General features: G+C 43.1%; 1 protein-coding gene across 2 annotated transcripts in view; it reads right to left on the bottom strand.

Annotated features, from left to right (window-relative positions):
- PLOD3 (procollagen-lysine,2-oxoglutarate 5-dioxygenase 3) overlaps nucleotides 1-19,073 on the bottom strand; it is a gene marked incomplete at its 3' end in the record, with an annotated part of 993,531 nt that overhangs the window by 596,724 nt on the left and 377,734 nt on the right. For both annotated transcript variants that reach the window (XM_044076999.1, XM_044077000.1), the window contains 1 exon segment: nucleotides 16,476-16,573. In XM_044076999.1, coding sequence (XP_043932934.1) covers nucleotides 16,476-16,573 — 98 coding nt within the window.

Here is a 19,073-nt window from a genome sequence, read left to right as displayed (position 1 = left end):
GCATTTGCAGCTGGCTCAAAGGGAGGTAAAGTGAGCTTTTCCAGTACAAAGTTAAGGTCCCAGGCTGGAGTAGGGGCTCTCCTGGGTGGTCTTAAGTTTTTGGCCTCTCTGAGGAACTGTTTCAGCAGTGGATGAGAAAAGAGGGGTGGTTCTGTATTGTAACGAGCTGAAATGGCTGAGGCATGAATTTTGATGGAGGAAAAGGAAAGGCCCTTGTGAAGCATCCTAGTTAAGTATTGAAGAATCTGAGGTAAACTGGGTGCAACTGTGCCCATCCCCTGAGTTTGGCTCCAGGAACAGAATTTTTTCCATTTTTCAGCATAGGATTTTCTAGTACTAGGCCTTCTTGCCTCCAGAACGACATCCATCACTTGCTTACTGAGGGATGGTAATGGAAAGATCAGGTAAGTAGCCTGGCTGCCAGGTTCAGGGTTTGAAGCTGTGGGTGCAGAATCTAGCCATCCTGATGGGACAGCAGGGCAGGTGTCTGAGGCAGGTGCCATGGTGCCAGCAGTGACACACTGCGCAAGAGGGGGTACCAGTGTTGGCATGGCCAGTCTGGTGCAATCAGTATGGTCCTTGGTTTCTCCTGCTTGATCTTTAGTAGTACCTTGCAGAGTACCTTGCAGAGGAGAGGCAGAGGGGGAAAGGCATAAACTGATCGTTTTTTCCAGGTGATGGACAGGGCATCCACTTTTCAAGTTTGTTTGTGGGGAGTCCTTGTGCAGAATTTGTCCAACTGGTAGTTCTGGGGGAGGCAAACATGTCTATCTCTGGGATCCCCCATTTGTTTCTCAACATGTTGAATATCTTTGGTTCCAGTTTCCACTCATGTGGGTCCATGAGATTTCTGCTTGGGTCACATGCCAGTGTATTTAGCTTTCCTGGCAGGAATTGAGCCTGTAGGTGCACTTGGTAGCTCAAGGCTGTGTTCCACAGAGCCATGGCTAGTCTGCAGACAGGATATGAGTGGGTTCCTCCCTGCTTGTTTATGTACCACATAACAGTGGTGTTGTCGGTCTTTACCAATAATTGTCCTGGAAGAATGTGGTCCTTGAAGGCTGTCAGAGCATTCTGCACAGCTAACATTTCTTTTTGATTGATATGCAGGTGCATTTGACTTGGGTTCCATTTGCCCTGAATTCACTTCCCTGCCAAGTGAGCCCCCCATGCATAGTCTGATGCATCTGTTGTTAGGGTTTGGGCAGCAGGGGGTACAGTGAATGGCAGTCCCTTGTTTTGGTGGCAGGCCTCTGCCCACCAAAGGAACTCTATCTGTAGACAAGGCATGACAGGAATCATTGATTCTAGATCCTGAGAATGTTGACACCATAGGCTTTTTAGATACCATTGTAGTTTCCTCATATGCAGTCTTGCATATGGAATTAACAGAATGCAGGAGGCCATGAACCCCAGGGCTTGCAGTATTTTCCTTGCAGATAACTGGGTCTTTGTGGCCAGTAGTTTGAAGTAGGCTGTCAAATGAACTTGTTTCTCTGATGTAAGGTAGGACATCTGGGAAGTTGTATTCAAGCTTGCTCCCAGGAATATAATTTGTTGGCAGGGTACAAGATGTGATTTCTTTTCGTTTATGGTGTACCCCAGAGAAGTTAACAATTTCCTTACAAATGCCAGATGATTTAATAGTATGTCCTGGCTTTCTGCCTGAATTAGACAATAATCCAGGTATGGGAATATTAGAATATTTCTTTGCCTGCAAAATGGAATGACTGGAGCTAGGCACTTTGTGAATACCCTGGGTGCAGTTGATAAGCCAAATGGCAATGCACAAAACTGATAGTGCATGTAGCCTGATTTGAAGCGTAGGTATCTTCTGCAAGATTCCCTTACTGGGATGTGCAGGTAGGCTTCCTTTAAATCCAGTGTTGCCAACCAGGCATCTTTGCCTAGCATAGGAAGCAGCTGATGAAGAGTTAGCATCTTGAATGCTGGGATCACCAAAAATGTGTTTAGGACAAACAGGTCCAGAAGAGGACGTCAGAAATTATTCTTTCTGGGTACCAGAAAAAGTATTGAGTAGAAACCTTGTCCCCATTCTTCTTCTGGGACAGGTTGAATAGCCCTGATGCTTAAAAGAGAGAGAACTTGCTTTTGAGCCTCTGCCCACTGATTTGGGGGTAGATTTGGCCAACCATTTGGGGTTGGTAAGGAGTGGAAGTGTAATCTGTATCCTTGGGAAACTATATTTAAAACCCATTGTCCTGGGTAATGAATTCACAATTTTTGGCATGTAGAGCAATCTTTCCCCCTAAAGGAACAGTCAGTTGTGCCGGGCTTGGAAGGTTTAAAGTTAAGTCATTGAGACAGTTTACCATAGGGGGAGTCTTACTACTCCCTGCTTTGAAGTGGGAGCCCCCCACTGCTTAGTCCTGTGAGTACCTTGGGACTGAAGCCTGGGTGTTCTGCTGGTTCTGGGTTTGGACTGAGAAGGCCTGGAAGAGGCAGGAAAGGACCATTTCTTAGAGGGCCAATGCCTACTAAATCTGGGAGGCTGTACTTGCAGGAAATCTTTAACAGTTTGCATAGATTTAGCTTTTTCCTCCATCTTTTTAAGTACTTCTTCTGCTCTCTTGCCAAACAGGCGGTCTTAGTTTAAGGGAAAGCAAATTTTCCAAACCAAATTTTTTAAAAAACCCCTTTTCTTGCCCCAGATGTCAGGTGCCCCCATAATAGGAAGTAATTATGTACAAGGTTACACCTCCAACAAAAAAGCAAATACACCAATAAGCTTAAAGCATAGCAAACAAGAACAGAGGTATAGTCAATAGAAGTCAGGGGGCTGGAGGGAGGGTAACCAAGACTACAACAGTGAATACACTCAGACATCTACATTTATGGTAAGTGTACACAACTGTACTATGTTCTTCGTGTTTCACTGTTGCACTCATCACATTTGGGTAGATTCCCAAAGCTAAGGGTGGGAGGAGGTAATTAGATAGCATTAGGACCAGCTATAAGGCCCTGCAAGACTGCAGTGGCAAAGCCAGCTCTGGATTTCTAAAAAATTGGCAAGTGGTAATGGTTGGTGAAGGTATGTACAGAACTCCAGGTAGCAGCTTCTAGGATGTCCCTAGTAGAGACACCTCTGAGAAAGGCTGTAGAGGTATATGCAGTCTTGGCTGAATGTGGTCTTATCCCCTGTGGGGTAGGTTTCCATGGTGCTTATAGCAGAAATTAATGCAGTGGCCTATCCACTTAGAAATGGTCTGCTTTGAAATGGCCTTCCCCTCTGCCCCTGCAGCAAATACAACCAGCAGCTGTTCAGATTTCCTGAGAGGTTTAGTCCTGTCCAAGTAAAATCTAAGTTGTCTGTGCACGTCCAAGGAGTGCAGTATTCATTCCCCTTTGTTCTGTGGATTAGAAAAGAAGGTTGGCAAATGAATGGACTGATTAAGGGCCACACTGGATACCACCTTAGGCATGAAGGAGGGATTGGTCCTGAGGGACATCCTGTCCGCATGAAAGATGATGAAAGGCTCCACTGCCATGACAGCCTGTAATTCAGACACCCTTCTTGCTGAAGTGATGGCGAGAAGGAAGGCTGTTTTCCAAGAAAGGAATTTCAACTCTGCATTTGCAGCTGGCTCAAAGGGAGGTAAAGTGAGCTTTTCCAGTACAAAGTTAAGGTCCCAGGCTGGAGTAGGGGCTCTCCTGGGTGGTCTTAAGTTTTTGGCCTCTCTGAGGAACTGTTTCAGCATGGATGAGAAAAGAGGGGTGGTTCTGTATTGTAACGAGCTGAAATGGCTGAGGCATGAATTTTGATGGAGGAAAAGGAAAGGCCCTTGTGAAGCATCCTAGTTAAGTATTGAAGAATCTGAGGTAAACTGGGTGCAGCTGTGCCCATCCCCTGAGTTTGGCTCCAGGAACAGAATTTTTTCCATTTTTCAGCATAGGATTTTCTAGTACTAGGCCTTCTTGCCTCCAGAACGACATCCATCACTTGCTTACTGAGGGATGGTAATGGAAAGATCAGGTAAGTAGCCTGGCTGCCAGGTTCAGGGTTTGAAGCTGGGGGTGCAGAATCTAGCCATCCTGATGAGACAGCAGGGCAGGTGTCTGTGGCAGGTGCCATGGTGCTAGCAGTGACACACTGCGCAAGAGGGGGTACCAGTGTTGGCATGGCCAGTCTGGTGCAATCAGTATGGTCCTTGGTTTCTCCTGTTTGATCTTTAGTAGTACCTTGCAGAGGAGAGGCAGAGGGGGAAAGGCATAAACTGATAGTTTTTTCCGGGTGATGGACAGGGCATCCACTTTTCAAGTTTGTTTGTGGGGAGTCCTTGTGCAGAATTTGTCCAATTGGTAGTTCTGGGGGGAGGCAAACAGGTCTATCTCTGGGATCCCCCATTTGTTTCTCAACATGTTGAATATCTTTGGTTCCAGTTTCCACTCATGTGGGTCCATGAGATTTCTGCTTGGGTCATCTGCCAGTGTATTTAGCTTTCCTGGCAGGAATTGAGCCTGTAGGTGCACTTGGTAGCTCAAGGCTGTGTTCCACAGAGCCATGGCTAGTCTGCAGAGAGGATATGAGTGGGTTCCTCCCTGCTTGTTTATGTACCACATAACAGTAGTGTTGTCGGTCTTTACCAATAATTGTCCTGGAAGAATGTGGTCCTTGAAGGCTGTCAGAGCATTCTGCACAGCTAACATTTCTTTTTGATTGATATGCAGGTGCATTTGACTTGGGTTCCATTTGCCCTGAATTCACTTCCCTGCCAAGTGAGCCCCCCCATGCATAGTCTGATGCATCTGTTGTTAGGGTTTGGGCAGCAGGGGGTAGAGTGAACGGCAGTCCCTTGTTTTGGTGGCAGGCCTCTGCCCACCAAAGGAACTCTATCTGTAGACAAGGCATGACAGGAATCATTGATTCTAGATCCTGAGAATGTTGACACCATAGGCTTTTTAGATACCATTGTAGTTTCCTCATATGCAGTCTTGCATATGGAATTAACAGAATGCAGGAGGCCATGAACCCCTGGGCTTGCAGTATTTTCCTTGCAGATAACTGGGTCTTTGTGGCCAGTAGTTTGAAGTAGGCTGTCAAATGAACTTGTTTCTCTGATGTAATGTAGGACATCTGGGAAGTTGTATTCAAGCTTGCTCCCAGGAATATAATTTGTTGGCAGGGTACAAGATGTGATTTCTTTTCGTTTATGATGTACCCCAGAGAAGTTAACAATTTCCTTACAAATGCCAGATGATTTAATAGTATGTCCTGGCTTTCTGCCTGAATTAGACAATAATCCAGGTATGGGAATATTAGAATATTTCTTTGCCTGCAAAATGGAATGACTGGAGCTAGGCACTTTGTGAATACCCTGGGTGCAGTAGATAAGCCAAATGGCAGTGCACAAAACTGATAGTGCATGTAGCCTGATTTGAAGCGTAGGTATCTTCTGAAAGATTCCCTTACTGGGATGTGCAGGTAGGCTTCCTTTAAATCCAGTGTTGCCAACCAGGCATCTTTGCCTAGCATAGGAAGCAGCTGATGAAGAGTTAGTATCTTGAATGCTGGGATCACCAAAAATGTGTTTAGGACAAACAGGTCCAGGAGAGGACGTCAGAAATTATTCTTTCTGGGTACCAGAAAAAGTATTGAGTAGAAACCTTGTCCCCATTCTTCTTCTGGGACAGGTTGAATAGCCCTGATGCTTAAAAGAGAGAGAGAACTTGCTTTTGAGCCTCTGCCCACTGATTTGGGGGTAGATTTGGCCAACCATTTGGGGTTGGTAAGGAGTGGAAGTGTAATCTGTATCCTTGGGAAACTATATTTAAAACCCATTGTCCTGGGTAATGAATTCCCAATTTTTGGTATGTAGAGCAATCTTTCCCCCTAAAGGAACAGTCAGTTGTGCCGGGCTTGGAAGGTTTAAAGTTAAGTCATTGAGACAGTTTACCATAGGGGGAGTCTTACTACTCCCTGCTTTGAAGTGGGAGCCCCCCACTGCTTAGTCCTGTGAGTACCTTGGGACTGAAGCCTGGGTGTTCTGCTGGTTCTGGGTTTGGACTGAGAAGGCCTGAAAGAGGCAGGAAAGGACCAATTCTTAGAGGGCCAATGCCTACTAAATCTGGGAGGCTGTACTTATGTAAAGGATATGGAATGGGGTGAAGTAACGGCCAGAGAGACTTAAACAAACCTAAAAAAAGCCTTTGATTGGAAAACTCCAGGCCCAGATGCAGTACCTAACTTCTGGCTAAAAGTATAACATCTTTACACAAAGATTTAGCAGTAAGAACTATTTATATGCACACCCTAAATAGATACCAGCCTGCCAACAAAAGGAAAACAATGCTCCTACTTAGGAGCAAGCTTGTAAGCTAACCTAAAAACTGTAGACCAGTAACTTGCCTTCTGAGGACGTATAAACTATATACTGGAATTGATGCCGACATAGTATACAGTCATTTAGAAGAAAATTCAATTATGGCAACGTAATAAAAGGGTAATAAAAGGAAGTCATATGGAACAAAGGATCATTTGTTGTTAAATAAAGTTATAATTGAGAACTGTAAAAAGGGGAAGAATCTAACCATGGCATGGACAGACTACAAAAAAGTATTTGCCAGTACCCCACATTCATGGGATGAAAGAGTGCTTAAAAATGTATCAGATACACCCTAAACTGATAAACTACATCACAGCAACCATGAAACAGTGGCAAACCACTATGCAGTTAAACCATGATAAAGGACAAATTATTATGCCAGGGGTAAAACTTCAAAGGGGATATTCCAGGGTGACTCTCACTGCTGCTCTTTTTCTTTGCCCTTAACCCATTAAGGTGTCTGTTTAACAGATTAGGTCATGGCTATAACTTGGCTCCCAGAAAACGAAAAAGTGTAAAGACTTCTCATCTTCTCTTTGTAGAGGACTTAAAACTGTATAGCTCATCAGATGAGGAACTGAAAGCACAACTGCAAGTAGTCAAAACTTTTTCAGATGATATAAGAATGTCATGTGGTCTTGATAAAGGGGCAAAAGCAACTTTAAAGCAGGAAAGATGCAGAATCAAGAAAACATCAGTTTGGGACAATAATGTGATATAAAAAAACTTGAGCAAGACGGAGTGCACAAATATTTGGGAAATGATGAAGGATCAACAATAAAATATGAACAAATGTGAATAAAACTCAGTAAGGAATATTTTAGAAGACTTAAATTAATCCTGAAAACAGCGTTGACATCTAGGAACAAAATTCAAGCTATAAACCAGTTTGCTCTTCCAGTCTTAACTTACAGTTTTGGAGTGATTGACTGGCCCCAAAAGGTGCTGGATAGATTAGACAGGAAAACAAGAAGGGTGCTTCATGCTCATCAAATGATTTATAAAAATCAGTGTATACCAACATTATATATTCCCCGTTCTGAAGGCGGTATGGGCTTCCTTGAAACTGATTACATGTGTAGAGCTGCAATTGTGGGACTGCATATATATCTGCTGACCTCACAAGACCCAAACATACTGAAAGTTTTAAAACATGAGGAGAATAAATCTAAGATGACTTCCCTGCTTAGTCTAGCAGAAGCATATCGCTGTCAAGTGCTAAGCATATCTGCGTCCAGCGAGAATGGAAATTAAACAGAAGAAGATAAAAATCAGGCAGCAACTGAATGTGCCAAAAAACAAAAGAAAGAATATAAAGTGAAGGATCAGATCAGAAGGCAAGAACTGTGGAAAATGTATAAATACAGTTGCAAGTATAGAAAACTCCTGGAGCAACCTCATGTTGATCAAGATCGAACATAGGAATGGCTAAGGAAAGGCAAATTCAAACTAAAAGATGAAAGGTTAATACTGGCGGCCCAAGATAGTGGCCTGCATACACATTGGTTTACAAAGTCCATTGAACATGTGGGAGAAACAGACAAATGTACGTTTTGTAAAACAGAATTGGAAACAGTTGCACACCTTGTTGCTGGTTGTGACATATTAATGGCAGAAGGACTGTACACTGAAAGGCATAATAATGTGGCAAGACTGTTGCACTAGAGATTGTGCAAACATTATAAGTAGCTGAAAAACACGTGAAACATGAGCCACAAAGCATCACATGGGATCACCCATTACCAACAGTTCAAAAGACAGATGCGAAAAAAACAGATATAGTGGTCCATGAAAAGAAGACAAAAGTAGCATTGATCATTGAAATCACTACACCCAGTGACTACAGTGTCCTGCATACAGAGAGATGCAAAGTCATAAAAGATCAGGATTTGCAGAGAGAAATGACACCAATGTGAAAGAAAGACAACCAGACAGTTCCTGTAGTAGTAGGAGCAATGGGTCTTACAAAAAATAATCTACAGTTGTACCTAGATATGTTACCAATACATGTAACTCCATACAAATTGCAGGAGGAGTCATTACTGGCACATTGTGGGTGCTGCAAAGAGCACTCCTGTCTATCAAAGACTGAAACAATAGTAATGTCATGAACTTTAATCATACTTTGGTTTAGGAACGGGGTCCATTCTCGTCATGGTATTAAAAACTCAAAAGACTTGGAGAAATTAAAAGTGAGAAACAATATTATATCTATAAAGTACCAGAAAGTATCCTAAGAACTAAGCCAACATGGGAATGGAGAAAGGAGATTCTGCCAATATGGATGACTGCAATTAGGGATATAGGAAATACGCAAGAGGGGGCTGGAACTTATTGGAGAAAACCGGCTAAGGAACCAAGGTACTGGGAGCAAATAACAGAGAGGGAAATATGACAGAATGGGAAGATGCTAAGAATTTCTTTGAACTGCAGGTTAGAAATTGGCTTCACTAACTAGGATTGATAACAGAGTACAGGCACAACGAAAGAAATAGGGTGGTCCTAAATGAAAGGCCAGCAATGGTAGAGTTTTTAGGAGAATCTTGAACGTAAACTTCCATTAAAAAAGGAATAATTAGTGCAGCATATAAAATATTGCATGACAACTATAATAATCAATAAGAGGAGGGTAGAAAGAATTGGGAAGAGAGACTGGATAAGCACTTCACAAAGAAACGATGGGAGGATATATGTATGTCTCCCAAACATGCAACAAAATCTAGAAGATTTAGTTTTTTTGCTTGGAAATGTTTACATAAGCATTTTTATACCCCAAGTAGATTCCAAAGATTTTTTTTTTCCTCAGGTAGACAGCAAATGTTGGAGATGTAACAGGGAAGAAAAAGGTAACTGGGAAAATATTTTCTGTGAGTACGGTGAGTTGGCGGACTTTAAGGATTCCCTGCAGGATGCACTGTCGTAGATGTTGGGTGGGCAGATTGCTGTGGCGAGGGAGATGATTTTTCTGAGCTATGATACAGAATCAGAATTGCCTAGACATGGTAAGGCCTTGCTGTGTATAATTATGGTGGCTGCCAAAAGAGCAATTACTAGAAAATGGAAATCAGAATCTAAACCAAATATACTAGAAGTAGTGAATATAGTCATACAGACAAAACAACTTGAATTGAGATCTTTAGAAAAGGGTAGGAGCAAGCTACTTAGGAAAAATGGGAATTGTAGTAACAATACATACAGAGGAGGAATGAGATTTAAAAGAAGGCAGGACATAAATGAGCTATGTAATGTTTGACTGAAAATGATTGGGTAGATTATAAGTGATGTATAATGTTTGCAACTAACTGGGAGTGTGATTTGTGATGTAAAATGCTTTCAACTAGGATTGTGTTGGTGTGGATTGTTTTCATTTATATACATTTATGACTGCCTATATCATAAGTGATGGTTTAATAAAGATGTTTCTTGTTTAAAAAAGAGCCAGGAATTGAATAATTTGTGTAATGTTGCTTAGGTTATATGATATATAATAATATGTGTGAAGTATAATGTTTGTAAATGTGAACTTGTTAACACAGTTTGATTGCTTTTATATAAATGTAAATTTGCTTGTCACAAATGATAATTCTAAAGGTGTTTAAAAAAAGTGAATGCCATGGAACAAACCATAAAGATGGTATTCCAGAGCTGCAAAGGTCAGCCTTCTTTTATACTGAGAACAGGTAAGGCTGAATCTGTGTCACTGACTATATTTGTGAATGGTATACACCAGAAGCCTTCTTTATACTGGGCACTGGTACGGCTGAATCTGTACTACTGGGAACATTTGAGAGTGTCATACACTTAAGAATGTCAGGAACACTTAAGATGGCAAAAGGCCTGAAAACACTGTTATCAAATTAGGGAAGGGTATAAACGAGAAGGGATATTATTGCTTGAAGAAAATGAGAAGGTTGAAGTTGAAGAGGCATGAAAAATGGGAGAATAATCTCAGGACAAAGACTGAAGAAATAGTACACACTGAGGGTGGACGGGCCTTGGAATATTCTGCATGATGAACTGGTTAAAATTAAGTCATCACAAGTGTTTAATACTGACTTGCACAGCACACAGCAAACAAAGTGGATACAAACTGGGAAAAGTACAATTTTTGTACCTACCATAAATGTAGATGTCCGATAGACATGCAACTGCAGTCATAACATGTGGGTTGTCCTGCCTCAGGCAGCCCTCGGTCGGCCGGATTCCAAAGTCTGGGTCCGACGTCGGCTGATGTCGCATTTCTCTCCGACGTCAGAGCGGCTGGAGTACATAAGCATCAGCCGACGCCATTTTCTTCAGTGTTTCTTGCCCCAGATGCCAGGTGCCCTACAAGGAAGGCTGTAATCAAATTGGAAGACAAAAACAGGATTCCAAACAAATAAATGAGAAATAAAACAAATACACCATAACAGATATCCCCAGCTAAGAGTAACAGGGATAGGAGGACCCTAGGCATAGAGGGGTATGGAGGGAGAAAATCCGACTGCAGTTGCATGTCTATCGGACATCTACATTTATGGTAGGTACAAAACTGTACTATGTCCTTCAAGAATGCAACTGCAGTCATAACATGTGGGTAGAATACCATAGCTTAGCTGGGGAGGAGGTATGCTCTAGGAAAGAGATGGAGTGGCAATCAAACCCTGCAGGACTGCCAAAGCAAAGCCTGCTCTGGATCTGGAATATAGAGGGAGATTGTAGTGTTTGGAGAATGTATGCACAGAGCTCCATGTAGCAGCTTCTAGAATGTCCTTGGTAGGCACCCCTCTTAAAAATGCTGTAGAGGTGGCTGTAGCTCTGGTGGAATGTGGTCTGACATTGGCTGGAACAGTCTTTCCATGAAAGGAATAACAGAATCTGATGCAATGTCCAATCCATTTAGAAATAGTCTGTTTTGAAATTGCTTTTCCTTGGACTGCAGGGGCGTAAGCTACAAAAGTTGTTCAGACTTCCTACTGGCCTTGGTTCTGTCCAGGTAGTATCGAGTTGTCTGTGAATGTCCAAGGTATGCAAAAGTCTTTCTCCCTTATTCTCAGGATTGGGGAAGAAAGCAGGCAGATGAATGGCTTGATTTAGAGAAACCCTAGATACCACCTTTGGCATGAAGGTAGGGTTGGTCCTTAATGAAACCCGGTCTCTGTGGAAAATAATAAAGGGTGGTATTGCTATTAGGGCCTGTAGCTCAAACCCTTCTTGTTGAGGTAATTGCCAACAGGAAAGCTGTCTTCCATGAGAGAAATTGCAAGTCAACTGAAGCTGCTGGCTCAAAAGGAGGTAGAGTCAGTTTTTCTAAGACAAAATTGAGGTCCCAGGCTGGCACTGGGGCCTTTCTTGGTGGCTTAATGTTCTTGATTCCCTGAGGAATTGTCTTAGTAAGGGGTGAGAGAAAACAGGAGGATCAGTGTTGTATCTAGCTGAAATAGCAGATGCATGTATCTTTATGGAAGAATATGAGAGGCCGTTCTTTAACATATCTGCCAAATATTCCAAGATAAGTGGGATGTTCATCAATGATGCATCATGTCCCTTGCTGGTATTCCAATTGCTGAATCTTTTCCACTTTGCTAAGTAAACCTTTCTGGTGGATGGTCTTCGAGCCTCTGTTAGTATCCGCTGAACTTCCTTGGAGAGAGATAAGCTGAAGTTATTTATGGGATCTCCCAGGCTGTTAGCTGCAGTGTCTGAAGGTTTGGATGCAGTGTTTCGAAATTGTGTTGAGTCAAAAGTAGAGGCCACTGAGGAGGGCCCACCTCCTGGTGTGACATATGCTCCGTAGTAGTGGGTACCAGTGTTGTCTTGGCCAATCCGAGCTATTATGATTCCCTTGGGCTTCTCTGCTTTGATCTTTAGTAATACTGAGGTCATCAGTGGCAGAGGTGGGAATGCATAGATTGCTAGGGAGTTCCAGTTGAATGAGAGGGCATCTATTTTCCAAGCTTTTGGATGGTATGTCCTTGTGCAAAATTTTGGTAGAAGATGGTTGAGGTGAGAGGCAAATAGGTCCACTTCTGGCTTGCCCCATGTCGAAGTGAGTTGTCTGAAGGCTTTCGGATGTAACCTCCACTCGTGTGGATCTGTGAAATTCTTAGGCTGTCCGCCAACACATTGTCTTTTCCTGGAACAAACTGGGATTGTAACTGGATGTTTAGGCTCAGTGATTTCTCCCAAAGCTGCATTGTCAGTCTGCAAAGGGGTAAGAGTGGGTGCCCCCCTGCTTGTTTATGTACCACATCACGGTCGTGTTGTTTGTCCGTATCATTAAATGGCCTTGCTGGAGTTGGTGTTGAAAAGCCTCGATGGCATGCATTACTGCCAGCATTTCCTTTTGGTTTATATGCAGATGTGTTTCCTTTGGAGACCATTGTCCTTGTATATACCTGCCTTCCATGTGCCCCATCCAAGGTCTGAGGCGTCTGTAGTCATGGTCTGTGTTATCTGTGGTTTTTGAATGACATACCTGTGTTTTCCTGGCTCACCGAGGCCCACCATAGGAATTCCTTTTGTAGGCATGGAATGAGTGGTACGATTGTCTCCAAGTTGTTGCTGTGTTGAGACCAAATGCTTTTTAGGTACCATTGAAGCTTTCTCATGTGTAGTTTTGCTAATGGAACCAGTAGAATGCAGGATGCCATGTAACCCAGGGCTTGTAGGAATCTCCTTGCAGTCATCTGGGTGAGTTTTGCTAAACCTTTGAAGTAATGAGTTAACTTCTCTTGCTTGTCTTCTGTCAGGTAAGCCATCTGAGAGGCTGTGTCTAGTTTGGCTCCTAAGAAGATTATTTGCTGGGATGGCTGCAGTCTTGACTTTTGGAAGTTGACTGTGTATCCCAGAGCTTGAAGTAATCGTATGACATAATCCAGGTTTTTGTCAACATCAATTGGTCGTCCGCTTGTATGAGGCAGTCGTCCAGGCATGGGTATATTTGTATACCCTGGAGCCTGCAATGAGCAATTACTGAAGCCAGGCATTTTGTAAATACTCTGGGCAGTAGATACGCCAAATGGCAATGCTGAGAATTGATAATGCTCTGGCCCTGCAAGAAATCTGAGGTATCTTCTGCAGCTGTGTCTGATAGGGACATGCAGGTATGCCTCCTTGAGGTCCAGAGTAATCAGCCACGACTCCTTGCCCAGCATGGGAAGGAGTTGCTGTAGAGTCAGCATTTTGAACTTTGGTACTATGAGAAAGGTGTTTAATGCGGACAAGTCCAGTATTGGTCTCCATTGAGATTCTTTTCTTGGAACAAGGAACAGTTTTGAGTAAAACCCCTGTTCTTGTTCTTGTTGTGGAACTCCTTCTATTGCTTTCATTCGAGTCAGCAGAGTGATTTGCTTGATAGCCTCTGCCCTTTGATGTTGTGGTAGGTTTGGCATGCCTTGTTTTCTTGGTAAGGTATGAAAATGAAACCTGTACCCTCGGTCTATAATGTCCAAAATCCATTTGTCCTTTGTCAGTCTGTGCCAGTTTTCTGCAAACAGAGATAATTTCCTGCCCAAGGGAGCTTCTAGTTGTTCCCTGGTAGGCGGTAGTAGAGGAAAGTCATTGAGTTTGTGGTTGTTGGGCAGGTGAAACCCCTGCGTCACTTCTTGGGTTTCCTGGCTGCCATTGTCGCCCCTGTAAGGGCCTCTGTATTGGCCTCTTCCTCGGCCACGCCTGTTCTTACCCCTTTGAAACTTTTCTGGATTAGGAAAGGACCAGTTTTTGAAGGCCAATTCCTACTGAATCTGGGGGGGTTGAACCTGGAGGAAATCTTTCACAGTCTGAACTGATTTTGCTTTTTCTTCGATGGTCTTTAACACATCCTTAGCATTTGCACCAAAAAGCTTGTTCTTTTCCAAAGGTGCATCCAGAAGTTTTGCTTTTACATGATCTGGTAGAGGTTGATCTTTTAACCAAGCATGTCTACGAATCACTGCCCCTGTCATAGCTGCCCTACATGAAGCTTCCAGTGCATCATATCCACACTGCAGGAAGTGATTGCTTACTTGCTGAGTGTTATGTACAGCTTCCTGCAATGTCTTCCTGTCTAAAGGATCAGGAGAAGCTAATGTTTTTTGTAAATCTAAAAGATAATCCTGATATTGTAACATATGAAAAAGGCAATTTAAAGCTCTCATAGATAAAGTAGTGGATGTGTAAACCTTTTTGCCCCATCTCTCTAATGACCTTGCTTCCCTGTTGGAGGGCAAAGGATTTTTTGAGGTGGAGGCTGAAACTTCTTTAGGCCCCTGTGAAATAGTTTCCAAATCAGCAGTATGGGCCCTGAATAAATGGGAATGAGTTTCTGGGACCCTGTAATACCTGTCTGGCTTGGCTGGAGCAGGAGGAAGAGAATCAGGGGTAGCACTAGAGTCAGAATACAAATCATCCAGAACATCAAGTACAGGAGGAATAGCTAAGGGCCTGTGCTGAGGCTTCTTAAGGAAAGTCCTAAGGCGTTTCCTAGAATCAGAATATTCCTGACCCTGCCACTTGAAATGTTCCCTCATGGTGTGCAGAACTTCCCCAAAAGAAATATCCTCAGGAGGGAGGCCGAGGGATGGAATCTTCTGCATCCGAGTCCTCATAGGTCTGGAAGAGCTCTTCTTGGCTATCAGAGTGGACAGAGCCCTCAGAGTCTTCATCTGAAGGAGTAGGGTCAGAGGGGTCAACCCGGGCCTTTATCAGGAGGAGGCTGGGATGCTCTCTCAGGATGGGCCTGTGAACCTCTAATCATGGAAATTAAATCAGCAGCCATGGACATAATTTGTGTCCGGAGTCGGCTGAGGTAAGGATTTAGAAGTAATATGCTTTGTTTTGCTGGCTGCCTTAGCCCTAGTGTAGGCCTTAACAGACATGGCCATAGGAGGCCTGGCAGCTCCACATGCAGGAGTGACCTTGTCTACAGCAATGGTCTCGGGCATTTCCTCGGTTTCGGTATCCGGAGGAAAGTCTATAACTGGCGTCGGAGTAATGTCTGGAATCGGAGTCATCGGTAATGCGGTGTCCTCGGTTCGGAGCGGTGGAGAGACCATCTCAGAGGAAACCGGAGCACTCGCGCTAGGTTTTGGCGTGGAGTCGGTGGTAGACGCGGGCCGAGGATGTCGGTCCCGGTCTTTTCGCTTTTTGGGAGTTTGCGATGTTGGAAGATCCGACGGCATGGTGTAAGCAAATTTATCGCCGAAAAAATCTTCAGCGAACTCCGCCCGGCGCCTGAGAGTGCGCTTGTTGAAGCGAGCACAGGCTACACAGGCAGAGACGTCGTGGTCTGGGCCCAGGCAAGGGAGGCAGTAAGAGTGGAAATCCTTATGAGGTATTTGTTTACCACAAAAAAGACAATTGTTAACTTTTTCAGTAATTTCTGACATCGGCTGAGGCAAGAAAAGGTCCCCAACGGGGTACTTAGCTTTTTTGATGACTTCGGTATCGTAGAATACAGGAGCTGACCGACCGGCACTTGCACAGCTTCTGCTTCGGGCACCGCGCGGCAAGAAAGACTGGAGAAAATGGCGCCGGCTGATGCTTATGTACTCCAGTCGCTCTGACGTCGGAGAGAAATGCGACATCAGCCGACGTCGGACCCAGACTTTGGAATCCGGCCGACCGAGGGCTGCCTGAGGCAGGACAACCCACATGTTATGAATGCAGTTGCATTCTTGAAGGACATCAGCAGCAGAAGAAACAATATGTCACCTGTTGTCCTTCATCAACACCTTCATATTCACATATATGCCAACACTTTCTTAGCAGCAAATGAAGGAAAATGCAAACTATAAGTAGACTATAAGAAAAACAGCAGCTAAACATACTGTATAAACGCTTTACTATGCTCTCTCTTAACTTAAGGCAAAATGCCTAACTACATCATCTGCAGTGGGGGCAAAGAAGAAAGTCTCTTCAGTGAATAAAATGTTACCCTGCTTGGTTAAGAATATTAAAGATCCATTAGATCTTTGTCAGAAACAAAGTAAGCTTGACTGTGAATTGCACTGCAGGCAACAGTTTACTGTTAGCAGGTAATGATGCACAGAAACATGAACTATTTCAGCAGGGAACATAGAAATAAGGAACTGTAAAATTATTATTTTTTAAATATAGGAATACAATGTTGCAAAAGTGGATGTCACAGTTCACCGAAGCAAACAATTGTACCTTGGTGGGTCCATTTCCATGTATAACAACTGGAAGTGTATCATATGCAATGTTTCTTGCACGAACTCTTCCATTTTCAAACTTCAGGACAACTTCATCTGTAAATAAAAAAATGCATAAAAGATACATAAGTAAATAAAATCAGTTGACATTTATGCAAACCTGCATAATCATCACCTTTAAATTAAGACTAAAACACAGTGCATTTTGCATTAGTTCAATCAGAGTACAAGGACTTATTTCTCTTACCCATTAGTACAACGTGGCACAAAGTAAAAGAACTTCAGGAGTCCTTCCATAAGTATACTGAAGGTTAAATGAAGTCACTGTCCAATGATCTCAAAGTATGAACGAGGGGATTACATGCTAATTGAAAGACTGCGACATTTCTGAGTACCCCCTCTACTCGGGACTACAGCAGTCTCCCAAGTTAGTATAAATAAATAACAGGAATGTATGTGTGGGGGAGCCCCCCTCCCCCGCCAACAGCACTTTAAAGTTTAATAGTAATTCTTCTAAATTCTCTGTTTTTTTGTGACAACTGTAATTTTGAAGTGTCAGGATATGCAATGTTTTGTCTCATTTCCATCTGATTGGATAAGGCAATCTCATAGAATGAATGTTTCTTAAATGAAAAGTGTGCAAAGTTGGTAGCTGTCAATTTCTTTTCCTGAATGGCTAGCAAATGAAAAATAATTAATGAATAATAATAATAATAATAATAATTAGTGAACTCTGGTACTGCACCACACATCGTGTTCATTCATTAATAAATGATCTTAACTACAACAAAGCAAAGCTGTTCACTCTAACAACTTACTTTAGTTCTGCATCTGAACACCTCGCCATTCATTAACGTATTAGCTTAAGGGCAGCACAGCAGTTCATTCATTACCAGTCTCGGACACTGCACTGAAACAGTACTAATGAATGACCTCAGATATAATACTGCAAGTGTACATATACTAATAAACTCAACATGGTAGCATACATCTTTTCACTCACTGGTGTATGAACTCCAGTGGGCAGCCACGGTAGTGCAGCGGTTAGCGTTGCCGCCAAACAGCAAGAGGTTCTCTGGTCAATCCTTAGCTGGGGTGCCTTCTTTGTGGAGTCTGTATGTCCTCCCTGTGGTTGCGTGGGTTTCCTCCAAGTGCTCCGGTTTCCTCCCACATTCCAAAGACATGCTGTAGGTGGATTGAACACTCTAAACTGGCCCTAGGCATGAGTGCATGTGTGTCTGTGCCTTCTGTGGAAGGTTGGGTGCCAGGCTGGCAACTCGACACCGTAAAACTCCACTGCCAATCATGAACGGACAGGTGATCCGCTGTGGCGACCCCTGACTGGGAAAAGCCAAAAGAAAAAGAAGGTGTATGAACTCCAGTACAAAAACCACATATTTTTTCATTCACTACTGCTCTTGAATCAAGAACAGCACCTCTGGGCATCTGCTGATGAATAAACAAGAGTTATGAAGCATTATCTTTCTACACACACATACACACACACACACACACACACACACACACACACACACAGACAGACACACACAGACACATACACACACACCAACAAAATGAAAAACATACCATGTCACAGCAGCCACACCTGTAACCTCTAATTTGCCATTTATTACTCTACAAGGGGGCTGATATCCTCCCTTAACTCAATCCCCAACAGAACTAGCTTGATGATGGTTGGGGACACTAGTTCCCCCCTTGCCCTTACAATCAGTTTGCAGTTGTAGTTTATCAGAAATATACATTGCACAGCACAATCACTTTCTTCTGCAAGTGATGGTACTTGTGACAGAATTAAGGTGAGTGCCAGTATTGTAAATGTGTGCCGGGTACGCCATCACATAAGCGCCGAGTCATTAAATCGCTTACTGCAATAGACATCTATTCAGTTACAAATGAAACAGCTTAAGTAAAGTGCTGTGTATCAATATGTTCACTATCGAAATACCTCATGTGGTGCACTTCACATCTGTTCATTGATGAATGGGACACTAATCTGCCGAAGCAGACTGAATCATTCCATCATATACCATGGGAAAAGAAAGTAGGAGGTTGAACTCTCCTAGAATGAGTTCCCTTCAGATGAAATGTGGAAAGTTAACAGCTGGCCCAGCTATCAACTCCCTTCCTTGGCTAGTTACCATTTTGTAAGTGTTATTCTTAGCATATGCAGTACCATGCGCATTACATAAAATATTTATTCTGAAGCCTACCAGCACAGATTCTAAAGTGCTGTGTTAACACAAACTGGAGACTAGGAGGAAGGGTACCCAGAAAGACAAAGTTCCCTGTTAGGTTCAAAAGTTACACTAGCAGCGGCTTACAAAATGCTGTCTCTAAGTACAGAACATATCACCTTCCGTTGCCCAAAGACGATGATGAGAACCACAAAGAAGAGAATTCCAAAGCAAATTTTCTGCAAAGGAGACAAGATGGGTCACTCAAACAGAACACAAGGATGAAAATCTAAGTTGAGTTAGCAGCTTGGGCTCCTACTGGAGTCAGTTTGCCATATGACAACAGTGACAAGGGATGGGGGAGACATGTTAAGACTGATCCCAGCATTAGATTCTCTGAT

The sequence above is a fragment of the Protopterus annectens genome, chromosome 7.part0 (assembly GCF_019279795.1).
Source record: "Protopterus annectens isolate FY-2018-M chromosome 7.part0, PAN1.0, whole genome shotgun sequence".
NCBI classification, from domain to species: Eukaryota; Metazoa; Chordata; order Ceratodontiformes; family Protopteridae; genus Protopterus; species Protopterus annectens.
Note: the sequence above shows the minus strand (reverse complement) of the source record. Positions and strands in the feature narration are given on the sequence as shown.